This window comes from Perca flavescens, chromosome 7 (genome assembly GCF_004354835.1).
Source record: "Perca flavescens isolate YP-PL-M2 chromosome 7, PFLA_1.0, whole genome shotgun sequence".
Lineage (NCBI taxonomy): Eukaryota > Metazoa > Chordata > Actinopteri > Perciformes > Percidae > Perca > Perca flavescens.
This window is the reverse complement of record NC_041337.1, coordinates 12305072-12332041: the sequence shown is the minus strand read 5'-3', so window position 1 is coordinate 12332041 and position 26970 is coordinate 12305072. Positions and strand designations below refer to the sequence as shown.

At 42.9% G+C, this 26970-nt stretch overlaps 1 protein-coding gene across 14 annotated transcripts in view; it reads right to left on the bottom strand.

Annotated features, from left to right (window-relative positions):
• Positions 1 to 26970, bottom strand: part of anks1aa (ankyrin repeat and sterile alpha motif domain containing 1Aa) — a 79237-nt gene that overhangs the window by 28559 nt on the left and 23708 nt on the right. For all 14 annotated transcript variants that reach the window (XM_028582222.1, XM_028582218.1, XM_028582226.1 and 11 more), the window contains 10 exons: positions 19692 to 19988; positions 18327 to 18402; positions 18100 to 18201; positions 17922 to 18008; positions 17060 to 17229; positions 16716 to 16778; positions 16003 to 16132; positions 14838 to 14881; positions 13958 to 14051; positions 8678 to 9171 (listed from right to left, as the gene is read on the bottom strand). In XM_028582222.1, coding sequence (XP_028438023.1) covers positions 8678 to 9171; positions 13958 to 14051; positions 14838 to 14881; positions 16003 to 16132; positions 16716 to 16778; positions 17060 to 17229; positions 17922 to 18008; positions 18100 to 18201; positions 18327 to 18402; positions 19692 to 19988 — 1557 coding nt within the window. The remainder of the gene's footprint in view (positions 1 to 8677; positions 9172 to 13957; positions 14052 to 14837; positions 14882 to 16002; positions 16133 to 16715; positions 16779 to 17059; positions 17230 to 17921; positions 18009 to 18099; positions 18202 to 18326; positions 18403 to 19691; positions 19989 to 26970) is intronic.

Genomic DNA, 26970 nt, shown 5'->3' with positions numbered 1-26970 from the left:
CTCACAGCAGGACTGCCGCTCTAGGATGACTGAGCAGAATAGCTTGGCTGCTGTGATATGAAAACACAAAGTGCTGCTCTTTCATTATCAGCCTTGAGGATCTCAAACAATATGCAACTAAAGCTCAGAGAGAGAGAAGGGGGGAGCTAAAGGACGCCTGGCAGATCTTGTCCAGGGTGAAACAAAAGGCTACTGCAGAGAGAGAGAGTGCCCGGACCACCAGCCTCAAATTGTCAAGCTGGCACCAAGACAAGGGTTGGACAAAAACGATGGACTAGTGAATGGCATCAAGGCACACAAGCGCACCACCGTCTAAAGCTGGTGCCAACCCCTCAATGCCATATTGGGACAAAGCGCTGTCAGCAGTCCCAACAACATTCTCCTATGATAGCCCAATGTCATGCTCGTGTCCCCTCGACACAACTTCAAAAACTCATCCCCAAAGGATGTAGAAACATCTTTGTGTGTGTGTGTGTGTGTGTATGTATATATATATATATAGTGAATCCTTTGTAGAAGTTAGAACAGAAAGGGCACCCCTTTTCTCTCTCTCTCTCTCTTATATATATATATATATATATATATATATATATATATAAAGTGAATCCTTTGTAGAAGTTAGAACAGAAAGGGCACCCCTTCTCTCCAATGACTCGACTAGAGGAACACTAAGTATTGGCTGCATGTCTCAGCCCCTGGGGCTCTCCTGTGTTCCCCCTCCTGGTGGGGATTAGAGAATAGATTTCCCCTGCTGGTTGCACCGGGCCGTGACACACACACCCACCGTTTGGTTTGATCTCAGCTGGTCAAATACACAAGACTTTCTTCTGCCAAATCCACAATGAGTTCTTGAACATGGCAATACAGGAAAAAAATAAAAAAATAAAAGAACAAAGCCATGCTGCATGAATTGCCCCCGTAGATTTGAAAATGCCACAGAGGATTAACTTTTTAAAGAACACACTTAAAAGGAGAAGGACAGCGTACGGGAGAGGATTGGGCTTTTCCCAGTCTATTGTGCTGTATTCAACAATCAGCGCATACCAATCGAATAGGATTCACAAGAAATATAATATCCAAAGAAATGCTAGAAAGCATCAATTGTTTTCCCATTCAATGCATTCATGATAGGTAGACAAGATTAATGAGCCTCCGGTGGTGGTGCTGCCTGTAAGGGAATCAATACTCACAAAAGCTGGTTTCATAGTGGCTACTGGATCTGTGCCGTGCGAATTGAAAATGAAGTTTAGAGGGGGATGAGGCTGTGGATGGCGGCCCTCTCCTTCTGTCTCTGTCTACAGATCTCTGCCTCCCTTTCTCTCCTCCCATCTGTGGAGCTCAGTTTGCTGGCCCACACAATGTGCCCCCTGGATTGTCATCTTCAGTTTGATCCCGAGGACCAAGACCAGCCCGCATTAGCATGCGCCTTACACACCAGCACACACGCACCGCACGTAGAGCACAAAACGCACACACTCAGGGCTCCTTAAATGGAGAGACGCATAGGCCAAGACCTCATGCAAGTCAAATACCCTTGTCTTGAAACCAGAGGCAGTGTATCCAAGGGTGTGTGTGTGTGTGTGTGTGTAGCTCATGTGAAGAAAAAGAGAGGGTGGGGGGACAGATATAGAAAAGAAAAGGAGGGTGTGAGAACGGGAATATTTAGCAAACCAGATTAAAAACAAAGAAAGATGGGGGTTTAAAAAAAGGGGTGTGTGTATGCCTTGGGGGTGGGTTTGGTAATGTCCCGGGACCCCCTCGCCAAAATGCTATCACACAGCTTGGTTGAGTATTCCAGAGCAGCCAGTCGTGACCGGCAAGATGGCTGCCATCTCAGAGAGCACCAGTAAAGAAAAACACTGTAGATGGAGCAATATGGGCCAAAGAGAGGGAAGAAAGAAAGAGAGAAAGAGAGAGAGAGAGAAAATAGAGAAGGGAATTTTTACATTTTTGATGGACACTCCCAACATCATTAAAGAGAGTGCAGGCTAGGTTACGCCCAATCAAACTTTAACTACTTTACCCACACACTCCTTCTCATTTGCTATGCACTTTATATCGGCAGTGTGAATATTTCCATTTCAAGCTAATGCAGGCTTATTCCCTGAAAGGAAAAGGAGAAGAAAGAATCCGGGCGCCTGCCTTTTGCTTTCAGCACAGAACTCCCAGGCATCTAAATCACCATTCAAGTGAAAAGAAACAGGCCTCCGAGTTCATTTACATTAACTAAGGCTACGAAATTGGACAAAAGAAAGTGCCATTTCAAAAGTAATACTAACAGACTGCCAACCAAGGCTTCTAATAAACATCTCATTGCTAGCAACTGTATCAAAAATACTGAATCTCTTTTGGGAAATATGCAATGACTGCCATTAGAGTGGGGTAGGGGTGGGGATTGGGTGGGGGGGAAATCGATACAGTATAGTATTGCAATATTTTCCGTGGCAATATTGTATCGATACACAGACGCCAAGTATTGATCTTTTATTATATATGTGCTGGTCAGTTTGTCTGCTTGACAATTCCATTTTGCAGCAATAACAATGAAGTGAGATGAACAAACAGAGAAATGTATCTTTTTAGGTAAAACAGATGTTGACAATGTTTTCTTTTGGGGACATCATTTGAAATTGGAAAAAATTTGAAGTTGGAAAAAAGGTAATAAATGATATGTTTAAAATCGTAATAATATCGTATCGTGATATAAGTATCGTGGTGATATTGTATCGTGAGGCCTCTGGTTATTCCCACCCCTAGGAATTACCACTGCAACGTGCTTCTTCATAACATCCTTTTTGAGGCATCGAGGCTTATATTTTGCATAGTGCAGCTCAGGGCTTGTACATTACGAATTCATTCTAGCTGCATTGCAAGAACGTGTCTATTGGTCTAGCTGACAGGCTGCTTCACACAAACATATGGCCAATACATGGCCTGTCAGGGACATGCTGTACATGAGATCCATCAGAGGCAGGATTCGTGGTTGGCAGGCTCGGGTGGGGGGAGAGAAACATATTTTATTCCGTGCTGACAACCAGAGCAAAATCATAAATTTTCAAGGTCAACTGCATTGTTAGTATTATCCCAAACAATTTAATTGTGTGGTCTACAGAGTGGAGAGTAAATAAAACGCAGTCGATGGTATGAATGAATAATTAAGGATGAATTGTGAAGCTCGTTGCCAGCAGCCTACTTTAGGGTTTCAAATAAGCTTTCAGGCATTCAGATGAACTTAAAGCTGGCCAGTTCACAGAGTAACACACACTACTATGAAGTATACAGCAAAAGAGGCCATTGCCCGAAGTGGATCTCCTTCTCACCGATAAGATCTCTTCTTCGGTTAGAGGCCAATATTACAACCTGTTCTCCTGCATACATGGGAGGGCGTGTTGTGCAAGAGGGCAGCGATGGCTTCGGGTTTTCCTCCTCCTCTACCTCTTTTCCTTTTACAGCCAGATAAATTCTCAGGATCAGTTTATTCAGTTCATCTTTGCAGAAGCACCGGGAGAAGACAACAGAGGAGATACACTACTCTATTGCTGGCTGCTAAAGGGGAATCAGGGGAAGAGCAGCAATCTCAAAGTGATGTCATGGTTGCCTTAATCCTGTCACGCTCCCTGAGACCACATCCCTCAGACAGTCTAAGGAGGTGAGCTATTCATTACACTGGATAATTAGACAGTACAGTGACCTGCCTGTGACCAGAAAGTTTGAATTAGGAATTCAAAAAGATTCAGAAAATGTCCCCTTTCATTGACATTATTACCCAACTGGAACACAGAGAAACGACGATGTCTCAGGGGCAGTGTCAATGCTTTCCTCTATAGCATTACAAGTGAACTGTGGACTTTTGAAATAGGCAATAAGTAATAAATAATATTAAAAAAATACCACACCTTAGGTCTACGCTTTGAGTGGAATGTGTGTAATTTGTGCTAGAGCTAGGCCGATAAATCAACCAGGCCAGAATGAACTTAATGCAGAATGCAGATATATATCGTATCGGAATATACGTCGGCTGACAACGAACAAGACACTCAAAAACACAAACAAGGTTTGAGGTAATTTAGAGACAGTGCCACCGTTCCACTAGCCTAGAAATCTAGACGCACCCTAGCGGCAGCAAATTTAATTTGCAGCCAGGGGAGTCTAGGCACTCTCCGTTGACTTGCGAGCTGGAAAAACCAAACTCTAGTCAGGCCAATCACATCGTGTATAGAGTCAGTGGGAGGGCTTATGGCTGCTGCTGCTGCTGCTGGAAACAGCGGTCTTCTGGAAGACTTGAGGAGTTAAGGTTTTCTTTGAGAAAAGAACAAAGAACGCCATTGAAATCATTCTTAAAAAAGGAAGGTGTTCGGAGTTTTGCCGACTGGATATGGCGAAAGTTTAATCTATCAACTAGCTCCGCTACCTTCTTCGTTGCTCTGCCTGGTTGTAGCGCTATCCTATTGCGTGCAGAGGGAAATTGAAAGACAACAGTTTATCCCGCCCCTCAGATTGAGCTCCGTCAATGGTGAGTTCCTGACCCAACATCTTGATGTGGGCCTAGGAACAGGTCAGGCTACCGTTCAGCAGAGAGCACTGACATGTTGATTTTATACATCTTAGGTCACACTTATTTATAAAAAAAAAAAAAAAAAAAAGAAATCTAATAAATCTGTATCAAGAATGATTTGTTATGAGTTTATGTAAAAAAAAAAACTATATCTATCGCACAATATATCATTAAAAGATCTTAAAATCAATAATATCGATATCTGTACCGGCCACAAAAATCCAGAATTGGCTGGGCTATACTCCGTGACATCTGTTGACTACATTATTAATTAAAGATTAATAGAGAAATCAAAAATGATATAAGCCTATATAAGTATATTTGCCCATATTATACTTCGTTGCGGCCCTAAGTGCTATACATAAACATAATACAGAGCAGTTGAAACAGTACATTACTACTAGTCCAACCCATACAGGATTTATAAGGTGGATATTATATTGACATAATGAAATATCAGCCAGCTTTACACAACCAAATAAACATTTTTGATAAGGTTTTCTTTTTTTTCTTCTTCTTTTTAACAAATGTGATCAAAAATGTACTGGGCAGGACATTTCACAGATAAAAAATAAACTTGCTACTACTCTCTGGTGGACAAACTATAGAATGGAGACCCTTTTTAAAATCATATCTTTGGAATTTCTGTACTTAATTTTCTTCATTTATTGGCTGTCATATATACAGGTACCGATTTATCTGCAATCAGCTGATTTATCAGACTGTGCGATTTATCCAATATCCAAAAAAGTGAGCACACAAGTCAAACTATGGTATTGTATATTATAATGGAGGCATTCTTTACTATAGAATTTACTGACTGCACACAGAGAAGGTCTGAAGGTCAGCTTTTGTTAGAACCTTTAGTCAAATACTACCTTCAATTATCAGTGAGTGTATCCTTGGCAGGCTTTGACAAAACAATGAACTAAAATGACGTTGCGGTTTGTGAACGTCTGGCATTGCTGAAGTAGATCAAGGCTGGAAACCTTCCTTATGGTGCTCACACATTATTTTCCAAAGACAAGGTTACACTGACTGTACACAAGAACAAATGAGTCACGCTGCTAAGGTGTTGTGCGTTGCCTTCAGGCTAGAAAAGTGTTTTGAACTTTGACAAGCGTCTGTATGAGTGTTGACGGGAGTATTTCCAGACAGAACAAACATCGGGTCAATTCGCCGCCATACATAAATGCCCCTCAAAGACATTCTCTTAACTACAGCCTCCTAGCATGACAGTTATCACCCTGAGCGCAGTGGGTGCAGAACTGCAGCGACATAAACACAGCATCTGGCACAATTTTATGGCTGCACGTTAACTGAAATAAATAATAAAGCTGCTCTTGCACGGTACAAATGAGCTCATTAGAAAAAGGATACAACAATAATGTCTAGTGAGGAGTTCATAAACATTATACAGCGATGCAAAAATGCTGCAACAATAATACATAATTCAGGTTTTGTTGTGTGTTGTGTAGTCCCAAGCACAGATGCGGCAAAAAAAAAAAAAAAAAAAAAAAAAAAAAAAGTCAGATAAGCCAGAAAATCTCAGCACACCACCATCTAATAACTTTATCAGTGTTGCTTGTCAACAACCTATCATCTTTGTGGCATATTTTGTATTCCATTCAATTTCCTCACACAGAATCACAACATCCACAAGTCAGGCCTGCTCTGCCCACCTCAATACTGAAGAGGTTATTGATGCGATCAAAGAAGTGGACAACTCCGACCACCCAAAAAAAAAAAAAAAAAAAAACTACCCAGAGCCGCCAAGATATCGACCTGAGAGCCGCCATTATTTCGGCTCACTGGGGCTGTTCTGATAGGGTCGTGTAAAGGAACACTGGGCAGCAACATGATCTCCATGCGGCGGAGAGAAGGCATTAGCAGTGCTATCTGAGCCCATGATTTGCTCTAGAATGGTCTGGCATCAAAAATGCAACGTGTAAGACATCTCTCGTGGCCTAGTCTGTGCTGCGGTACAGCAGTGTAGGGGAGTTGTAAAAGAGATGCATGTGCTCAACAGCAGAAACAGAGCAGAATACAAACACACCATGGGAGGGAACATTACAGAGAGGATAGTCACACTTTGCCAGACCCTCCTTCGCAGCGCTGTGGAGGAAGTTTACACAGCATTCCAGGCTGGGAGAAAAACGTGCTCTGGTTCATTGGCATTTCTTTAAACCAATCACAAACGTCTTGGGCGGCGCTAAGAGCCGGACGGAGCAACGGCGCCTCTGCAAAATAGCCATCGGGAAGGAACTTGTTTTGCTCGTTCAAAAGTTGTTTTAGTCGTGCAACAGTAAACTCAGACTGGACAGATAGTCTAGCTAGCTGTCTGGATTTACCCTGCGGAGATCTGAGGAGCAGTTCACCATAGTCCTCAGAAATCCACTGGAGTTTAAAATGGCAAAACAAAGCGGAAGGCGTGGGACATCCGGTCATCCATATAGACTACTGAGAGGATAGCTTATTGCCAATACTTAATTGAGAAGCTTGGAGGATATAATTAATCCTACTAACAATAAGAGGATTGCTGTAATAAAATGGTGAAGGAGCATGGAGAGGAAACCATGTTAATTTGTATGACTGTATATACTTCTACTCATTCACTGTTACATATGCTCTAAACACACCATAAATATGAATATAATGTTAAAAAAAAAGTGCTGATGCTTCTTGTGTATCTCAAGCAAGCAGTCCAGCAAACTAATAGGGATTTTAGATGGAACTTATTTAGTCTTGGAATAATCTTATACTTGTTCAGCGGTGTGTTGGGTTTGTTGTCTTTGTTTGTATGATGGGTTGTCTCTACAGAGACTCTGGTTGTTTTCCAAAGCCGTTGCAAGAGAAGGAGACATGAGCTGAAGGGGAAACAGATCTGCAGCTTGTATGTTCTCTCTGAATCTCAATTTCCAAATCTCTGTCTCTTGTCTCCTCAGCCAATTTATCCCCATCGTCTTGTCTCCTCTAATCTCTTCTCTCTGTGGATCGACTCAGCTCTATATTTTCGTCCTAGACAAAGCATTAAAGTGCTGAATGGAGGGGTATATTTAGTTATGACTATCCACCGTGATAACAAACACATGACAGGATAGAGAAAATAAAGATAGACCAATGTAAGGCCAAGTAGAATATTCAATACGTTTTGGGTACAACATAAGCAAATATTAATTTCATGAGAAATTAACTGTACATATCTATAAAAGGCCTTCACTATTTGCATGTAGGGACACTTCCCCCCATCAGTCAGAGTCATGGAAATGGTTTTCACTTCACAGGTGTGCCTTGTCAGGGTTAATTAGTGGAATTTGTTCCCTTATTAATAAAAAAGCAAAGGGTGGCTACTTTGAAGAATCTAAAATATAAGACATGTTTTCAGTTATTTCACACTTTTTTGTTAAGTACATAATTCCAGATGTGTTCATTCATAGTTTTGATGCCTTCAGTGAAAATCTACAATGTAAATAGTCATGAAAATAAAAGGAAACGCATTGAATGAGAAGGTGTGTCCAAACTTGTGGCCTGTACTGTATGTGGAGCCATGCTTTGAATCTACTGTTGAAATAAAAGACTTCACATTTGTACTTGGGTATAATCTGTGTCAATGAATTGGTGTATTATTGTACCAGGCCATCATAATGCATGCACTCCACACAATATTAATGGTTTGCTTCCTATGGCTTCTCATGAAGTTTTTAGAAACAACACTCACTTAACTCAGTTTCAATATATTTTTTCTACATATAGAATATATACATATAGAATATATATATATATATATATATATATATATATATATATATATATATATATATATATATATATATATATATATATATATATGTTTTGTATATTAGGTTCCTGGTGTCAAGTTTTTTAGTTTTTCAGAAAAGATTTTATCCAACAGTTTTTCTATATGCTGATAAAACATCTTGTAATTAAATTATTGAAGAAACTGTTGCATTTGAACACGTTAAAAACACCTTCAAAAACCGTTTCCATTAGTTAATATTGACCTGTAGTCTACATTATTGCTTTGTGCAGTATAAGCAAAGCCTACAGCATCAAAAGGTACACACAATAAAAAAATGTCCCAGATAGAGAAAGAACCCTTACCTCGTCCCATTCTGAGGTGAAAGAGGGCGATTTCTCAAGCCTCTTCTTGCCAGTGCTACAGTTAGAAACAGACTCGCTTCGGTTTCCCAACCCCCCGTCCTCCTCACTAGGGGGCGACACCAGCAAGTCGGAGTCAGACTTGGAGAGGCTGCGTGCCAGTTTCAGGTCCCCAGGAGGGCGCATCCGAACGGCACACACTGCCCCAGTCCCCAAGTCCCTGGGCTCCTTGTTCACAGTTGCATAAATTGCTTTTGGATCACAGTCTGTCAGGATGGCGGCCATACTGGGGCGGCTAGGTGGCGGTGCCGCTGCTGCTACTTCCTCTTTTACTTTGGCAGTTTTTCTTGATTCCGACTGGACCTGGCTGGATGGCGCAACACCTGGAAGCCTGAAGGGTTCCTCGCGGCTGTCGAAGACGGGGGAGGATCCGTGCAGCAGGCCAGTGAACACCTCCGGGACACCTGCTCCCTGATCCTGGCTGAGCTGCGAGTTATCTAGAGAAAGAGAAAAGGAATGTACAGAGTCAGTGAAGAAAGAGAGCAGTTTGTGAGGGCTGGAAAGAGGGCTTCTAACTGAGGGGCAGATCCTTCGAGCTAATAAGAAACCACCCACACGAGCCCAGAAACAGATCTGTAATTGTTTCCTACCAGGAGTGACGGAGAGAGAAAAGAGCGAGAGAGGAGAGATGGAGTAAGGAGAAGGCGTATGTTGGCTGGAGAAATAACAAAATTCCAAACCCAGCTTGCAGTCGTCTGACGACGATCTGCTGGTGCCTGACTGCCTGTATTATGTCACAGGGAATTGAAGCTAGTCATCTCTGTGACTGGCCTCACCTCACAGGCCCTCTTGTCTGTTAGGTCAATTTTCCCCAAAATGACACAACACTAAGAACTCCCCCAAGCTACTGACTAAACTTGCTTGCAAACACTCACATAACTACACCACAAATAGCAGGACACAACAAACTTACTAGACTATGCAAACAGAAAATGAACAAGAAGACTATAGAAATAATACAGAGAGGAGTGAAACTTACGTCGGCTGCCTTCTCCAACGAAAACAACTCCTTAAGTGAGACTGAATGGCAAGAGCAATTAAAAACAATTAGGTTGTCCGCCTCCCTCTCTCTGAGGAATTACTGCCACCTAAGCCTCTTTTCCACAATCAAGTCAGCCATGGGATGACAGTGGCTGTTTTCATCTACGGTGGCTTTAGAAATTAACTAGTCCGTGTGGTTCTGTAGTCATCTTCCTTTTGCACTGTAGTGATGCGGGTTGTTGTCTGCTGTGTGACCAGCAGCCCTCTGTGTTTTCTGGCTTCTAATTCTAGCCCCCAATGGTGGCTCAGGAATGGAAATTTGAATCGCTGTATCCTCCTGCAGCCAGACTCCTGATAATTAGCCCTGTGACACATGGTAAAGGGGTGTGTGTGTGTGTTTGGTGTGTGTGTGTGTGTGTGTGTGTGTGTGTGTGTGTGTGTGTGTGTGTGTGGGTGGACCATCTCTGCCAGGGTGACAGGGTCAGGGTATTTGGTGACAGCGAATCTGGGGCAGTGACACCACAGGAAAAGTAGGGACATGTTGCAACACTTGGTTGTCCTTCGCAGAAGAGTTTCAGCAAACGTTCTGCTAACCATTTGCGGCTCGTCTCTGCTATCTCACCAACCTGCTGTTCACAGACTGAAAACATCAAAAGAGCTGGCTGCGAAGGAGTCATATCTGCAGTACACGAGGGGAGCGAGCGCACCCACTCAACTGTTTTAACACGCAAACTCACTCGGACTTCACCAAATTGCCCCATTACCGTTTCAGGGACCATTTGCAGCGCAAGGAAATGTGCCAAACAACGCTCTGAACTCCCATTTCACAAGTTTCTAAACACTTGCACATCTTGGAAAAGTGTGTGCGTCGGTGTTTGTGTGTGTTCTACGGGGTGAGTGAGTGTACTATGCGTGCATATGTCAACACCACAGCCAGACACCCACCCTCTCCTTGGCAGCTAGGGAGTGTGAACGCCCTATGAGCACATCAATGTGGTTCCAACAATCTCACATGGTGTTAACCGTTGCAGAGACCACTGCACCCCCTGCTCAGACAGTTCGAAATCACATTGTGATGTTATTAGATCTTATAGATTGGTGAGGTCACCACGGAGGTGGGATGTGTTGTATTTCGTTTTGCAACGAAGGCTCCATGTCTTACTAATGATGTCAAGTTTGTTTTGCGGACACTGCAGTGTTGGTGCTGGCAGTCAATCTTCCATCCACGTAGCCCAAAGTCAATGCGTGCTCTGCCTGTAAAAACTCTTTGTTTTTTGTTGTATGTGTGAATCGAAGAGATTTTATGTACTGCAGAACGTCAATAAGGAACTAAAGGCCATCATATTGACATTTGGACATTTACAGTAAAGCAAGTAAACAAATGCATCTATTTGCAGTGCCGGTCCATAAAGAACAATAGTCCCCGTTATCATATTCAACAGCATAGACATACACATTATAGGATATAGCATCATGTAAAATGTAAAAGGCACCAATTGCATGGGTAAACTCATAATTACAACCACTCGCAAATAGGGCTGCGACTAACGATTATTCTTTAATAAAAAAATGACTCAAACCGATTAATCGATTATCAAAACAACTAAATTGATTAATCTTTGCAGCTCTACTCCCAAACACGTTAACAACTATGGTTCTTAAAGCGCCCATATTATGCTCATTTTCAGGTTCAAAACTGTATTTTAAGGTTGTACCAGAATAGGTTTACATGGTTTAATTTTCAAAAAACACCATATTTTTGTTGTACTGCACAGCTATCTCTCACTGCTGCAGATCCTCTTTTCACCTGGTTTCTGTTTTAGCTACAGAGTGAGAGCTCTTTTCTTCTTCTTCTTCTGTACTATCTTTGATTGCACTCGCACATGCTCAGTAGCTCAGATGTAGAACATGTCAGCTAGCTAACTCTAGAGACAGTAAAAGAGCCTGTTTCTCCAACTTTGGTCAGTGACAAGGCAGGATTAGCTGGGAAACTTCTAAATGAGGGCGCACATGTAAGTAGTTCTTTTGTAGATTATGGTGAACTTGTGTGTTGTAGCAGTGCTTTGCTATTGAGAACGACGTAGCATGCTAGCGTTAGCATTAGCATGCTAACGCTAAAACTACGAGCTAACGGTTGCGGTTAGCCAGCTCATTTCGGACTGTGACGTCACAGTCCGAGCCGATTTTGAACAGCTCACTAGGAGACTGAAGGCAGGACACATTCAGAAACCGTATCTCACTCAAAACAGCATGGATGGATTTTTTTCAAAGTTTGTATGTGTGTGGAAGCACCAGAGACACAAAAGAACACCCCAAATCCCAGAAAAAGTGTTTTTTTCATAATATGGGCACTTTAAACACATCTTGTTAAATCTGAAGTTGTGGTTGTGGGAGATTTTTTTCCATCCCCAGCCTCTCTGCATCCATCTGTAGCATTGCAGATTCAAACAACTGTACATTTGTGAAGCAACCATTCAAAGCATTGGATGGACCATTTTGTGCTACTTGGCATGAAAGGGAACTAAAACTATACAAGCTGCACATCCTGTGTGAAGAAAAGAATGCACGACTGTGAAACTAAATGAGCAGGAAGTATTTAATAAGGTTAGATTTGATTCTTCCCTATCGCACTTCCTAACTGTGTAGTACGGAAACTCCACGTTTGTTATAACGGTGGAGAATCCTAGTAGGTTACCACTCGTGAGAAACATCCCTTGGGAACCCTATAAAACAAAACACAGAGGTGAAACCTGTTGGGAAATATATAATATTCCTGCTGAGAGCAGCAATGGGTTTGTGACGGATGATAAACACCGTGGTATCGCTGACCGCGCATATCTCCTCCACCTGCCACAGAGTGCTGATGTCTGGTCCCTGACTGGCCACACGGGAGGGAGGACATCAGACCTCAGATCGCCTCAATCACAATATGAACCACGTGCACGGGAGCAGAACTAAACGGTTAGGCTCAGCATGCTGTCTGGGTTTATGTAAAACACAAAGTGGGAACCGTGCATTTAACTATAACTTGCTGACGTGCACAATCACAAAGAGGTACTATTCGCATATAAACCATCTTGTGGTTTTTGTGGCTTTAACAAAAGGGAAAGGAGAGTATAACCACACACACACACACACACACACACACACACACACACACACACACACACACACACACACACACACACACACACACACACACACACACACACACACACACACACACACACACACACACACACACACACACACACACACACACACACACACACACACACACACACACACACACACACACACACACACACACACACACACACGTAGCCAAGGAGAACACTGAGGATTAAAATAAAATGGACTCTGGACTCTTCAGAAGAGGTCATTGCCTTCACTCGATTTTCTGCGCGTTTCTGAACACAGCCGTACTGAGAGATATACAGAGAGAGTTGTGGGGAGCGGATAGTCTTAATTAGCTTTGTAGCAACTCATTTGGCAATGGCTTGGATGTAACGGACGTTTGTTAATATCAAAAAGTTACGCACTAAAGCTTTAACAATAATCATCATCATCATCAGTTATTTCAATGTTGCTGCAGTCCATCTAGAAATAATTTGGAACAAAATAACTTCAAACTCTTTCCCACAACCACAGTAGGAAAAGAATTAAACAAGCAACCCGACAAAACTATGTCTGATTCTTCCTGTAAACAGCACCATCAAATCAGCTTGCCTACCGTGCTTCTTCGTACAGTTCCTCTAGCAAGCATGCCACAAAAAGAATTATCCAATAAAGATATCCTGTTTGGGTGTCAGCAAAAACCCACAGCCCATGCGCCTTACCTCCACTCCATGCTTGACTGGATGAAGGGACATATCCAGATTTAAGCGGGATGTGGATCGGAGATAGGAATGTCCCAATCTGATCAAGGATTCTGTTTCATATTGGCAATGAAATGAGTCTTCTCCACTTGCCAGGGAATGTCAATCAGCCTGCTCCCGACAAGTCAAATCCGCTCTCTGCTGCTCCAGAATGCCAATCATGCATTCCCTGGCAGCGCTAATCCACGCCTGCCCAGCTCCCCCTGCAAACTCAGAACGCATTTCTCCCATTTCATTGACATGCTTGGCTTGTGTTTTCCCAAGTCTGGTGTGTCCTGTCCATCTTTGCCTACCCTCGCAGCATTGCCAGCAGCTGCTGTTCCCTATTAGGATACTAAAATCTGAGGAGAGTCGTCAAACTCACCTCCTGGTGCCCGTGGGCTCACCCGTCCAGGAGGGTGCAGGGTGTCTTTCGTCCTGCTTGGGGCTCTGAGGTCGCTTGGGGCAGTGGGTTTACGCTAAAGTGGGGCAAAAAAATAAAATTAAAAAGAAGAGTTTACTTACACCAGCCAATTGAATTTTACCTCCCAAACACAATCATATTAGCATCTGCAGTTACCCAATTAATAGCCCTGGCTAATTATTCAGCTAGCTTAACATTAAACAAATCCATCCATCTATCCATTTGATGCCTGCATTGCCGTACTGTGGCAGGTTCGCCCACATCAGCCAAAATGTAGCTTTGCTCATAAGGCTGTAGATTAGAGCAGAGAGGACACCATGCTGCTCATTTATTATGGTCAGGCAGCTGAGGAGCACAGCTAATCCGATCCGGAGATGGAAATAAAACATGTGAGTGGATATTGTGGGCAGCAGGTGGGACAGCAATATTAAAACTGCTAACTGGACGATACATTTGAACAGGCAATAAAACAAGATAGGACAGGACAATAAATAGAACAATCGGGTTTGCATAGACACCCAGTTATGAGGGCCAGTTAAAGACAACTTCTGCCTTCTGCTGACATATGACTCAATCTCGGACTGTGAAGAGGCCTTCATCTTCATCATATAAGCTGCTATGGTCAAATGGTCACGCTCCAGATATGCTAAAATGAAAACTGCAGCTGGGATAGTGTTCTCCGACTGTCAAAACTCCATCCATATGGCTTTTTTTACAACTTGGCAACTGGCAGGCAATAAAGAATGAGACAAAAGTATTGCCAAAATTGAACCTACTGCTTGATGTAGGGGTAAAGATGCAACACATATGAGAAGGATAAAAAGAAGAATGTCAGAGTTACCTGAGGTAGGGCACTGGTGGAGGACTGTATAGTGGTGTTCTCATCTAAGGAGACAGAAAACACGAGAGTTAGGAGACCATTTGGGCAGATGACAGATGATCTTGGCCCATTCACAGTTCAATTACTCAATATATCTTCAGACAGATAATGCATTGCCATTTTTGATTGTCAGGACAGACATTATGCTACGAGGAAGTGAATGTGATGTATAATAAAATCATGTATTATGCATCGCGACATATTGAGCTACGAGTCCGACAGACTTTAGATTAATCTACTATGCAGACGTGATAAAGCGGTTTTAAAAGAGATGGAAAACTAATCGTTTAACATTTCTGTCCAACTCAAGGGTGGAGGACGCAAAACAGTCGAGGATCCCTTTTCTCCAACACCATCATTTATCCACATTGGGGGAGGCATGATGACATCAGCGATTAAACTCCAACCCTTCAGCTCAGTGACGTTTTCCAATGGCGCTAGTGAGGCTGACTAAGCTGCAGGGCCCGAGGGGATGTTTTTAAAACAACTACATTAACAGCCAGGGATCAAAATGACCTCCTAATTTAATCCCATTTAATCCAATTACATGCATTGCCATTCATCGGCCACAACGAAGGACATTTCTGCTCATGTGCAACACACATACACACACACTTAGCAGAGGTTAACCATATGGGTGTCGGCGCTCTTGCTAATGAGGATAGGAATGCATTCAGGTTCTGTTGTGATTGGACGGCATCAGTGGAGTTTTTACTTTTAAAGATTATTTTTTGGTCTTTTTTCCGCCTTTATTTTGACAGGACAGCTAGGTGAGGAATGGGAGAGAGAGAGGGGAAAGACATGCAGGAAATTGTCACAGGTCAGATTCGAACCCTGGACCTCTGCGTAGAGGCATAAACCTCTAAGTACATGTGCGCCTGCTCTACGCTGAGCCAACCCGGCCACAGAATCAGTGGAGTTTTTAAGAAGTATTTTGAATAATGGCCCCAGCTCTTCATCAACTCTGCTGTAAGCCTGCCAGGAATGAGGCGTCACTGATATGTAAAAGCGGTAAAGTGAGGCTATGTAGTTTACCCAGGAACATAAGAATCTCATTTAAAGAAGCACATACTGGAAAATGCACACTTTTAACTCCTGCTGGATTATACTTTAAACACACAATTACCTTTATTGGATTGGGACTCCTGGCTGGGCGGTGGGTGTTTGGTCTGTGCAGTCAGCAACAACTCATACGTGTGATCCTCCTCCTCCACTGGCTCGCCTCTCTCATCAATACTGCTATTAGTATACAGGGCCTGCAGAAAAAAAGACACAAAGGGAGCAGAGGCAAGGAGAGAGTAGAAGGAAGAAAGGTAAAAGAAAAATGTTAACGCACAGGCGAATGACTTGCTATTAAGCGTTCACCAATACTGGTTATATTTTATGATCCAATCATTTCCTTCGGCGAGTAAAACGCAAAGCCGGAAAATATTTTGGGAATGAAAAAATTCCTTAATGTTATTTCAATAAAACGTCATCTATACTGTAGTCAGCCGCAGTTGAGGCCAGACAAGTTCTCTCCTTTTCTACTTCACTTCTCCTCTTTTACGCCTCACTGAGTCTCACGCCACACTCAGATGAATATTTATTAAGAATACATCATTTGATTTGAGCAGCGGCCGAGAACAGTCATTAAAAGGTTTATGGCAAAAAAAAATGGCTTTCTCTAATCATTTTCCAGCAGCCCCTGTGACATTGTAATAATTGATGTCGAACCTCTCAGAGGAGCTAACATTCAAAGGGATTCTCACATGCACCGCACTAAAGACAGCACATATGAGAATCTGTGGTGTTAGATGGCAACACGCTTCTCCTGGCTGTATGATCTTAGCTCCTCACCTCGGAGCTCACTTCTTCTTCATGACCAGGACCAGGATGCGATGAGTGGACCGGGCGTTCTTTCTGTAAATGATCAGGAATATAAGAAGTAATAACTATACTGTTGCTAATCAATCTATCGTTGGTTTATTGCAAGAACTAAGTGAAGAATTGCATTGCAGATCCACTGTGTACCACGGAAAGTGTAATGCTGGAGGGGCCTGAGGCCCAGTCATGTGGATAGAAGACCACTATCACCCTCTAGTGGGAGTTCTGCATTTCATCCTATAAAACCCTGTGACAAGCTTAGCATTTTGCCTGCATGTGTGAATCTTTGAGTGTGAGGGTGAGTTTAAGTTGCTGACCTTGCCAGCTTCACTGTCCGGCCGTCCAGAGTCTCGGTCAGAGGACTTGCCGCTGGTGAGGCTGTCCAGAGAGTGACAGGAGGTGGCTTCAAACAGAGCCTCGTAGGGGCTCTCCTCCTCGGGCCTCGGGGCCAGCCCCGAGATCAGCTCACTGACCTTCTCCATGTCACCTATAACACAGGCCAAAGACAAACAAAGTCCTTAGCTGAACAGCGGTGTTGTAGTCGAGACCACCTAAACCGAGACCAAGTCATCACCAAGACCAGAGTGTATCGAGACCGAGTCAAGACCAAGACCAGGCTAGTGCGTATCCCACACTGCATGACGCAATAAAATATGGAAAATGCTAACCTTAGGCACTCCTCAAATGAATCTGAAAGATCCACATTCCCATTAAAAAACAAATTAAGATTCTTCTTCATTCACCTCTTTTTTCCATAAGTGTATTATGAGAAATGCATTGATAAAATAATCAAAAGGGCAGTGGTGGTCTCCACTCCTCTTAAAGGAATACGCCACAGTTTGCTGAAACAGTGCTTATCACGCTCTACCCTGGCTGTAGATAGGTGGGCCAACGCATTTTTTGTCTCAGTGCAAGTAATTAGGTTGTTTTGTTGGCTCACTTTTACTCATAACATGCTAACCGGCAACATAGGATTCCATTCACTACGCTAAGCTAACTAGCGGCAGCGCTGCCGGTGTTGCACCGGAGCAAAACAATGCATGCACAAAAAATGATGACCGAGTAAAAATGCAGTCTATTCCGAGACGAGACCTTCAAAAAGATAAATCTATGTGTAAAGCTCTGTGTTTCCTGTTTAAACTGCTGATTTAATCAATGCTAATAACTAAATAATTTTACCCTTTTTACGTGGGCTGGGACTCTCCTGAGGTGGAGGGATTGGTGGAGGGGGGAGGTCTATGACAGGGGCTATTCCAGCCATGTGACCTGCGACAGAAAGGAGAGGTTTCATAAATGTAAAAATAAATGAAGAGAATACTTCCCATCACAGTTCTTGGTTTTCAAATGGCGTCTTCACCTTGGATCAAAGCAGCTATCTCTCTGCTTTTCTGGGAGGGCATGGCCTTAACAGTGTCCTGCGCTGTCTTGCCCTTCATGTCGACGATGTTCACATCGATACCTGATGAATGGAACGGTCGAGCGTTAGGTGTGGGTTTTTGCTAATTTAAAGAGACTTCATGGAAGCGGTGTTGATTAAGAGCATCAAGTGATGCAAACGTTGCTTGCGTGGCACTGAAGTCTGACCTGCACTGAGAAGTCTCTGTACCACATCCGTCTTCCCATACAAGGCTGCTTCGTGGAGAGCACTGCCTTTCTCCGTCTGAGCAGAAAAAAGAAACCAGAAAGATAAAAAGCCAGGAGGCACAGAGAGAGTCGAGACAGACGTCAAACAGCAATGTCTGACACGAATAGGATTAGCAGGAAAATTAAAAGCTCGTGCTTATTTCTTTCCATTATTGCCAGCACCCACATTTTAGCAAGAAAAACATGGCATAGGCCTGTAACAGTTATTACAAAATTGCCTAATTAAAAAAAAAAAAAATAATCAAGCGGTTCTTTGTAGAACTGCAATTAACTGCCAACATCAGCTAAGGTCTTAAGGGGTGTGACTGTTGATGGCAATTGTTGATTTTGTTTAGATATGCCAAACTGTAATTCTATAAGTGATTATTGGTCGGACTGTTGAGCTAAAGCTGTCACTTGTTGCCATAGCAACTCTACACATTCTGGGTTGTGGCTGCCTCAAGCCAGAGAAACTGATCATGCTGTTTCCCGGCCCCAAAAACTCAGCTGATTAAATAACCTCTTTTTGCCCACAATCACCAACCCCCACCATTGTTTTTTCCAGAGGACTGTAAATCTTTATAATTATTTAAATTGTTGTTAGTTGTTGACACTTGTCCCTATGTCAAAAATGACAAAGGGGGAAACAGTTAGAAAAATTCTGTAAGTAAAGTAGCAGCAAAGACTCTATATATATATATATATATATATATATATATATATATATATATATATATATATATATATATATATATGTGTGTGTGTATATGTGTGTGTGTGTTATTGTTGTCACAATTGTTGAGACAATTAAATGTACAGCAACATTGGAATTGTGACAGCTCTAGTATGGCAACTTCTGGATTTATGTCCATCCCCCAGTCCACTCCTCTACTGACAATTATGTGGTTGAGAAATCAAAGCAGATCATTTTCCAGCTCAGAGGGCCGTGTTAATTGAAACCTGCAGGATGGAAGGCCTGAAGGACACTGGACAGGACTCTCCATCCATGATTCAGAGGAAAGGAGGACAGAGTAAAGGGGAAAGTGTCTTCAGACAGATGGATGGCACAGTTTGGTACGGAGTCAGGGCCACAGGGCCCACCAGGGGGAGCAAGGCAAGCTCTGCTTTGATACCACAGCAGTTCCTTTGCAAACTGAGAGCTTAAGAGTTTTACATTTAATCTCATAGCTTTAGTAAGGAAGTAGCGAGAGGAAGTGCTGCAAGAACAGATTAAGTTACCCAACATGATTTTGAGCATGACAGCACATCAAGACACACTTGCAAACTCAAGTTCCGACACACAGAGACACACAGACAGAAACCCACCTCGTAGTTGATGTCCATGCCGGCGTCCAGCAGCACCTCCACCACAGACAGGTGTCCGTTCCGAGAGGCCAGATGCAGCGGCGTGTGTTTCTTGGTGTTGCAGCTGAGCAGGTTGGGGTGGGCACAGAGCAGCAGCTTGACTACTTCCAGGCGGCCATACAGCGCGGCCAGGTCCAGTGGAGTCTCAAACTTGTTGTTCCTCATGGTGGGGTCGGTCAGCTCCTCCAGCAGCAGCCGCACCACCCGGGTGTGGCCATACTGAGCAGCACAGTGCAGCGGCGTCTCGTTGTCATTGTTCTGTTAGGGGCGGATGTGTGGGTGAGAAGCAGCACGGGACACAGACACAGACACACACACACACACACACACACACACACACACACACACACACACACACACACACACACAAACAGTGAACAAAGACATGTAAAAAAAAAAAAAAAAGGAGATCAGAAGAGAAGGCACATTGAATCATGTTTGTTAATGAGGAAGAACGGGTGACTCAGTGGAGTCATCGTGAGGTTAAACCAATCAGTGCGAAGAGCCCGCCACATTAAAAAGCACCAACAACAACGAAGCACATAGTGAGGCCCGGGGGGCAGAGTGGGGAGGGGGGCGGGGGGCGGGTCTGGGAGGAGGACTGGCAGACATGCATGGACTAATGAGGACAGGTGTCGGGGATGGCACCGAGTGCCAGGGGACGCAGGGTGCTAGCAGAGGGAGGCAGAGGCACCCAGATGGGTGTCGATCAGTGTTTCCCAAAGCCAAAGAGGACGTCCTCAAATGTCTTGTTACGTCCACAACTCAAAAGATCTTCAGCTTACTGTTGCAGAGGAGTGAAGAAAACATTCACATTTGAGAAGCTGGAGGCAGAGAATTTAAAATTGATTTCATAAAAAAAAATGACTCAAACCAATTAATCGATTATCAAAATAGTTGACGATTAATTTAAAGTGCTCATATTATGCTCATTTTCAGGTTCATAATTGTATTTAGAGGTTGTACCAGAATAGGTTTATGTGGTTTAATTTTCAGAAAACACCATATTTTTGTTGTACTGCACATTACTGCAGCTCCTCTTTTCACCCTGTGTGTTGAGCTCTCTGTTTTAGCCACAGAGTGAGGCATCGTGCTTCTGTTCCATCTTTGTTGGGAGTCGCACATGCGCAGTAGCTAGGTAAGGACTACTAGCCAGTCAGAAGCAGAGTATGAGGGCGTGCTACGCTAGCAGCTAGGCGAGCATTATAACGTGTGTTACAAAGTGGCGCATGTTTGTCTCTGAAGTAAAGGCTGGACTACAACAGAGCTGTTTGGAGCAGTTTGTGAACAGTGTTTTCTGTTGGAGATGGTAAGTCCCTTTGGGGTGGACTTCAGGCTTTTTCCCTTTGTAAACCTATAACGTGCACAAAAAGATATATAACAATAAAGGAAAGTGGAAAAGCCAAAAAGCATAATGATAGCACTTTAATAGTTGACAATTAATTGATTCATCTTTGCAGCTCTACATTGTATCGTTGTAGTTGTGGTGAGACCTGGCCCATTAGGACTGCCCTAATGCAGGATGGGCTGTCACATTTATGAGGCATTATTTTTGCCCACACATCAGAGCACACCAAAGGCAACAATCCTGGGAGTTTTAGACATAAGAGTCAAGGGGAAGAGATGAGGATTGCATTTCCACATGCATACGATTGTGACTGTTGTGTTTCTAGGGTAGCTGAGAGAGAGGGACTGCATGAAATGGTCTGGGTAATTGCCTGAGAGTAATGTTAACTCAACAATACTGTGTGTATTATGGCACACACTGACTCACTGGAATTGAGAGAAAAATAGTAAGGAGAGGACGCTGGAAAGATCAGAATAAAAGTCCTATCAACAACCAGTGATGGAGTGGTGTCCTTTAATTTAAATAAATTGACATCATGGTCATTAATTATGTGCAAAAGCAAAAATGATCTCATCTCAAAAATCTTTAAACACGCTAACAGTCAAAAAGACAAACAGCAATTAAAAGCAGTAATTACAATGTAAACTCAGTAAGTGGTGCTTATTGGATCTAATGACTTGCATGCAGCAACAAGATCAATGTGTAATAGACCTCCAGCACAGTTGATGCTCTCTATCATGAACAGCCAGCAGGGGGCACACCCTGCAACTCAGGAGCTGAACTGAGATTATGGCGTGGGAATACTCTCTCAAACAGTTTACACACAATGACAACATGGACAGTCATCATTAGGTCTGTGCTGCTGGGTTGTAACTAGACACAAGGGAACAGCAGTGCAGAAAAACCCATTAAGAACCACCATCGAGTAGTATAGTAGTAGATGCCATTAGAGTGGAAAACAGCATTAGAATCACCGCTCTCAATCTCTCAAGATGTGACCGAAATGCAAACCTGTGATTCTTGGCAAACTGCAAATAAAACCTGTATAACCATACAGCTCTTTGGCTCTGTTCACGTATTGTGCGTATATGGGTGTGGCAGATAATGCCAGCTATTGTGGAACCACATGCTCCGAGAGGCAGTCATTCCAGGCACACAGATCAACCTACAAAGGGCTGACAGCTGGCATGAGAGGGGCCCCCACATGGACACGCATGATGCCAGTTTGAGGGGCCTCCCCATAGAAACATGCCAGCTGTGCCACTGAAGACAGGTTGTCATGTGGAGGGGGCAACAGGGCAGTTTTAGACAGGTGTCAGTAGTCCCTTAAATTAGACTTTCTCAAAGACCTGGCACCAGATGGGATCAGCAGGTATCACCTTCATTGTTGGAGGGAGAGAGAGAGAGAGAGAGAGAGAGAGAGAGAGAGAGAGAGAGAGAGAGAGAGAGAGAGAAAATTGTACTACACTGGCAAAGCAGGTCACAGCTTGAGCAGGGAGAGCAGACGTGGAGCTTAGAGAAAACAAAACGACACCTGCCTATCAAAAGAGGGGACGCAGAGGCTGGCTGGGGGAGAAAAAACACACTCTTCTCTTGGGTGAACTTAACTGAACAAAACTAATGAAGAAAAAAAAAAAAAAAAAAAAAAAAAAAAAAACAGGCTTTCTCTGAGAACTAAACCTAAGTGACCTCAGTTTTCACTGCCTGGGTGGTTTCATTTGGGATTTGTATGCTTGTTTCTCTTTGGCTCAAAACAAACTCCCATGTACGCACTTCTCACAGAGAAAAGGCCGGACCGCACACAAAAAGAACATGCCGTCTTTCATCTGTAACAAACCAACAAGCATTTGTCACCGCTCTTTAGAGAGATTTACACGGAGGATTCAGATGACTTCAACTGGCAAACATCCACGCTGGGATTGCATTAGCATGATTCACCTCCTCAAATATGCAGGTCTGCTTCAATGGTAATCTAGGTAAATCTAGCATACAGTGATTTACACAAAGCATCTAACACAGCGGGCTGAAACAACATGAAGCCTTTTGTCACAATATAAAAACAGGAGTGCAACATAAGACACCTCGTGGACTGAGTCTGATCATGTTAAGATCCTGGGTCTCCGTTGCCAGTGTGGTGGTCAGTGTTTTACAGCTACGTGTCAGCCAGCATCTGATCGTATTAAACATGGCTGACCAGCCACTTGACTCACTGATAGGAAACAAGTCGCAATGAGACATCGAGCCGTGCCTCCTCTGATGCAAGCGGTGCGACGCAAAGTTATCCACACAGGGGCCTCTCCACTGCAGTGCCTCTCCAGGGACTCCACCAACCACCTCCATCCCTCGAGTTTTGACTATGGCTTGTCTTTTGTTTTATTTGCTCTTTTGCTAAAACATAATCTGCTCACCTACTGGGTGAAAAAAAGTTATTCCCACTATGGCCGGGAGTATCTTTAGATAATGGACCCAACTTTTAGTCTTTATTTCTTATTTCTCGGATTTACGTGGAGAACATACAGTACTTAGTGCAACTTTCCTGTTGAAATTGTCCTGGGCAATATACTATATTTATGTGCTGCTACATACAGGAGAGTCCACACAAAGTTGGTCTAATCTGCGTTGTAAGTGAGACCTTTAAATGTTTAGCACATTGAGTGCCACTTCTATATAGCTGCCATGTCACCATCAATAACCAGGCAAAACTTGGGTGTAGCACTTGCCAGATTTCAGAAGCATTTGTGCGGATTTATTCATCGAAAGCCATTTAAAAAAAAAAGCCAAAATATAGAAGCCACAACTTGAAAAACAACTTCAAATCTATTCCACAGCTTCTGCAGGCACAGGAGTTGCATTGTTTTTTATCCACATGCAACACATTATGTCATTAAAGTGATTTAAAAAAAAAAAAAAAAAAAAAAAAAAAAAAAAAAGAGTCAAACTAAAAATGGGTAACCTGGTTTTAAACTAATTCTAGCAGACGGATAGCCCCGCAGCAAAAGGAAATCTACAAACGTTAATTTGTGATTTCCAGTGCAACACTTTCATATCCTTGTATAAGAAGGACTCAGTGAGTTGCAGCACGAAATCTCACTCTATAAAAACAGGATTGGCCTTATCAGAGCAGTCAAACAATCATGTACTAACAAGACAGAGCTCTGAAGGCTGTTAACACAAAATGTCACCAATGACTAGCAGCCTCGCTGGGAAAGAGATTAGAATTCATACAGCACCGCCAAGACTTCCTGGACAGTACGTGAAGGTTTTTTTTTTATGAGAAATGATGGAGAGAACAGAGGATGTTATGATTCTCACAACCTGGGGCTGGGAGATGGTAACGCGCTTTGACTAGCGACCTCTGTCACGTGACGTGCAGGCTGGCAGCAGAGCGCGGCAGCGGTTACGTCACCCTGGCCCCTGGTAGTGGTAGTGGTAGTAGTAGTGGTGGTGGTGGTGGGAGGTGGTGGTGGTAGTGGTAGTGGAGGAGGGGGCTGAGCAGCTGTTGCAGCTAGTGTGCCAAAGGGCTGCCTATGCTCGCTGCGTGCCCACGTCCACTGTTACTGCCTGACATCCTGACGCAGACATTCATTAATGATAATGGCTTACAACTACATTATACTTTTCTTAATGAAATGTTTATATACTGCCTATAAAAAGGCAGGAAGGTGTGTGTGTGTGTGTGTGTGTGTGTGTGTGTGTGTGTGTGTGTGTGTGTGTGTGTGGGGGGTAGTTACAGTTGTTAGTGTGTTTTGTAGTGCTGAATGTAGTCAATGTAAGCGTTTTCTCTAAAATTCAATAATCTAATGATCTAAATCTAAATAATTATAAGTTGCATCCCTAGAATGTTCTTCCATTTGTAAAGTAAAGAGCCCAGTGAATGCTTTCTATTCAATGCACAGCGACAATAACATAAAGGCTGACTTTAACAGTGGATTTATATTTGGACACTGTAACACATTCCAAAGTTAACAGACCTTGCAGGCCTATGATGGGATGAATGTCTAACTGGCTTCCTGCCATAGATTGTAATTCTGTGTACAGTGGACTTTTTCTCCTTTTTACAGAAAAGATTAGTTTCCCCGTCATATTCCACTTAATTAAATGGGACTTTCCAAACATAACTAACCTAAAAGCCTTTAAGCTCTTAAGATACCATCTCTGCAACTGAAACAAATGGCTCCAGCAGCCACATAAGACACACCCTGGAATTTGCAAACAAGAATCCATGACAATAGAGAATTCATGATGCTTCTGTTAAATAACAACATGTCGGTAGCCCTGGTAGCTCATCTGGTAGAACATGTACTAAGGCTGAATCCTTAGCAGCGGACCGGTTTCGATCAGCTGCCCTTTCTGCAGGTTGTCCTTGCCCCCCCCCCCTTCCTGCCTATCTACGGCTGTACAACCTAATAAAAAGGCAAAAAAGTCCCAAACAACACATCTCCTCAAGGACTCCTCAAATGTGCTTCTACCATTTGTTGGCACGACAGAGACAGGAACAGGTCCTGGAGGACGAGCAGAGAGCAGAAGGTAGGGGGGGGGGGGGATGTTTGATGGTGCTGCTGAGGGAAGCGCTGGACACTGAAGTGACAGACAGAGGGGATAAATGAGCGTGCTGGCAGACTGTGAGCGTTGTGCCCATAGGAAGGAGGGGAAACTCTGCATCACTGATAATGAGGTGACCAAGTCCCAAGAAATGACTTCTGCTCTTAACTGCACACCAAGCCTGACAGATACACGTACGATCCATTTCCAGTCTGAATATATACGCCCATATCTGTCCAACGCCAAAATATTTTGCCTTTATTCTTATTAAATATCGTTGATTTATCTCGGTCACCTTTGAATTTGTCCAGTGTAACTTCCAGTGCATGGTGGAGTTCACGCTAACGGCAGAGCGCCCTCACATCTGAGCCTGGGTCAGAGGAAGTCATCTAAACATATATTGTATTCGACATTTGACCTATATGGGAAGATGAAGCGCGGGTGAGAGGTAGCATAATATGAGTGGGGGCAGACTAGGGGCTATATCTTATATGTGTATGGAGTAATACACAGAATGTATGGTAATTAACAAAAAGGAGGTCAATGAAGGCATTCATTAAAAACGGTCTCTGCTGAAGCCAGAGGTTACAATACAATTCTCATTAAACAATTCAGTTCTCTCATTTTAACTTTCTCACATAATTTGAAATGTTAATGGTGTATGCTGAATGTCCAACTGCCCAGGTTGTTAGATAAGATAATTAGATGATGATAATGATTAGATAATTATCATCGATTAATAAACACATTTTCTCAATCCACTGTCTTTAGAGGTCTTGTTTCAGTTCAACAACCACCACTTATATTTAATTTATAATTATGTGAAACGGAGAAATCCTACGTGGAGTAGGAAACCGAGACTTTACCGATTACTGTACTTGAAACAATTAGTCTATTAAATAGTCAATATTAAATAATTACAATATAAATAATGAAATAATCAATTAGTGAAATGACAGAAAATCAATCAGCAACTATTTTGATAATTGATTGATTATTCAAATAATTTTTCAAGCAGGAAAAAAACTGTTTCAAAGTTCTCAAAAAAAAAAACAGCTTTATTTTGTCTTGCGTGATGAGAAATGGATCGTTTTCAAATTTAAACGAGCAATTTCATGACACCAGCTTGGGCTAAATTGTGATTTTCACCATTTTCTGACATTTTATAGACCAAAAGAACAATCAATGAATGTAGAAAATAATTGCCAGATTAATTCCTGATGAAAATGATCATTAATTTTGATTGGGCAGTGGTGGCCTAAAAGGTTAAAGAAACAAGCTTGTGACCACCGGGAGGTCGCCGTTTCAATCCCCAGGCCAACAGGATAAAATCTGGGTGGGGAAAGTGAA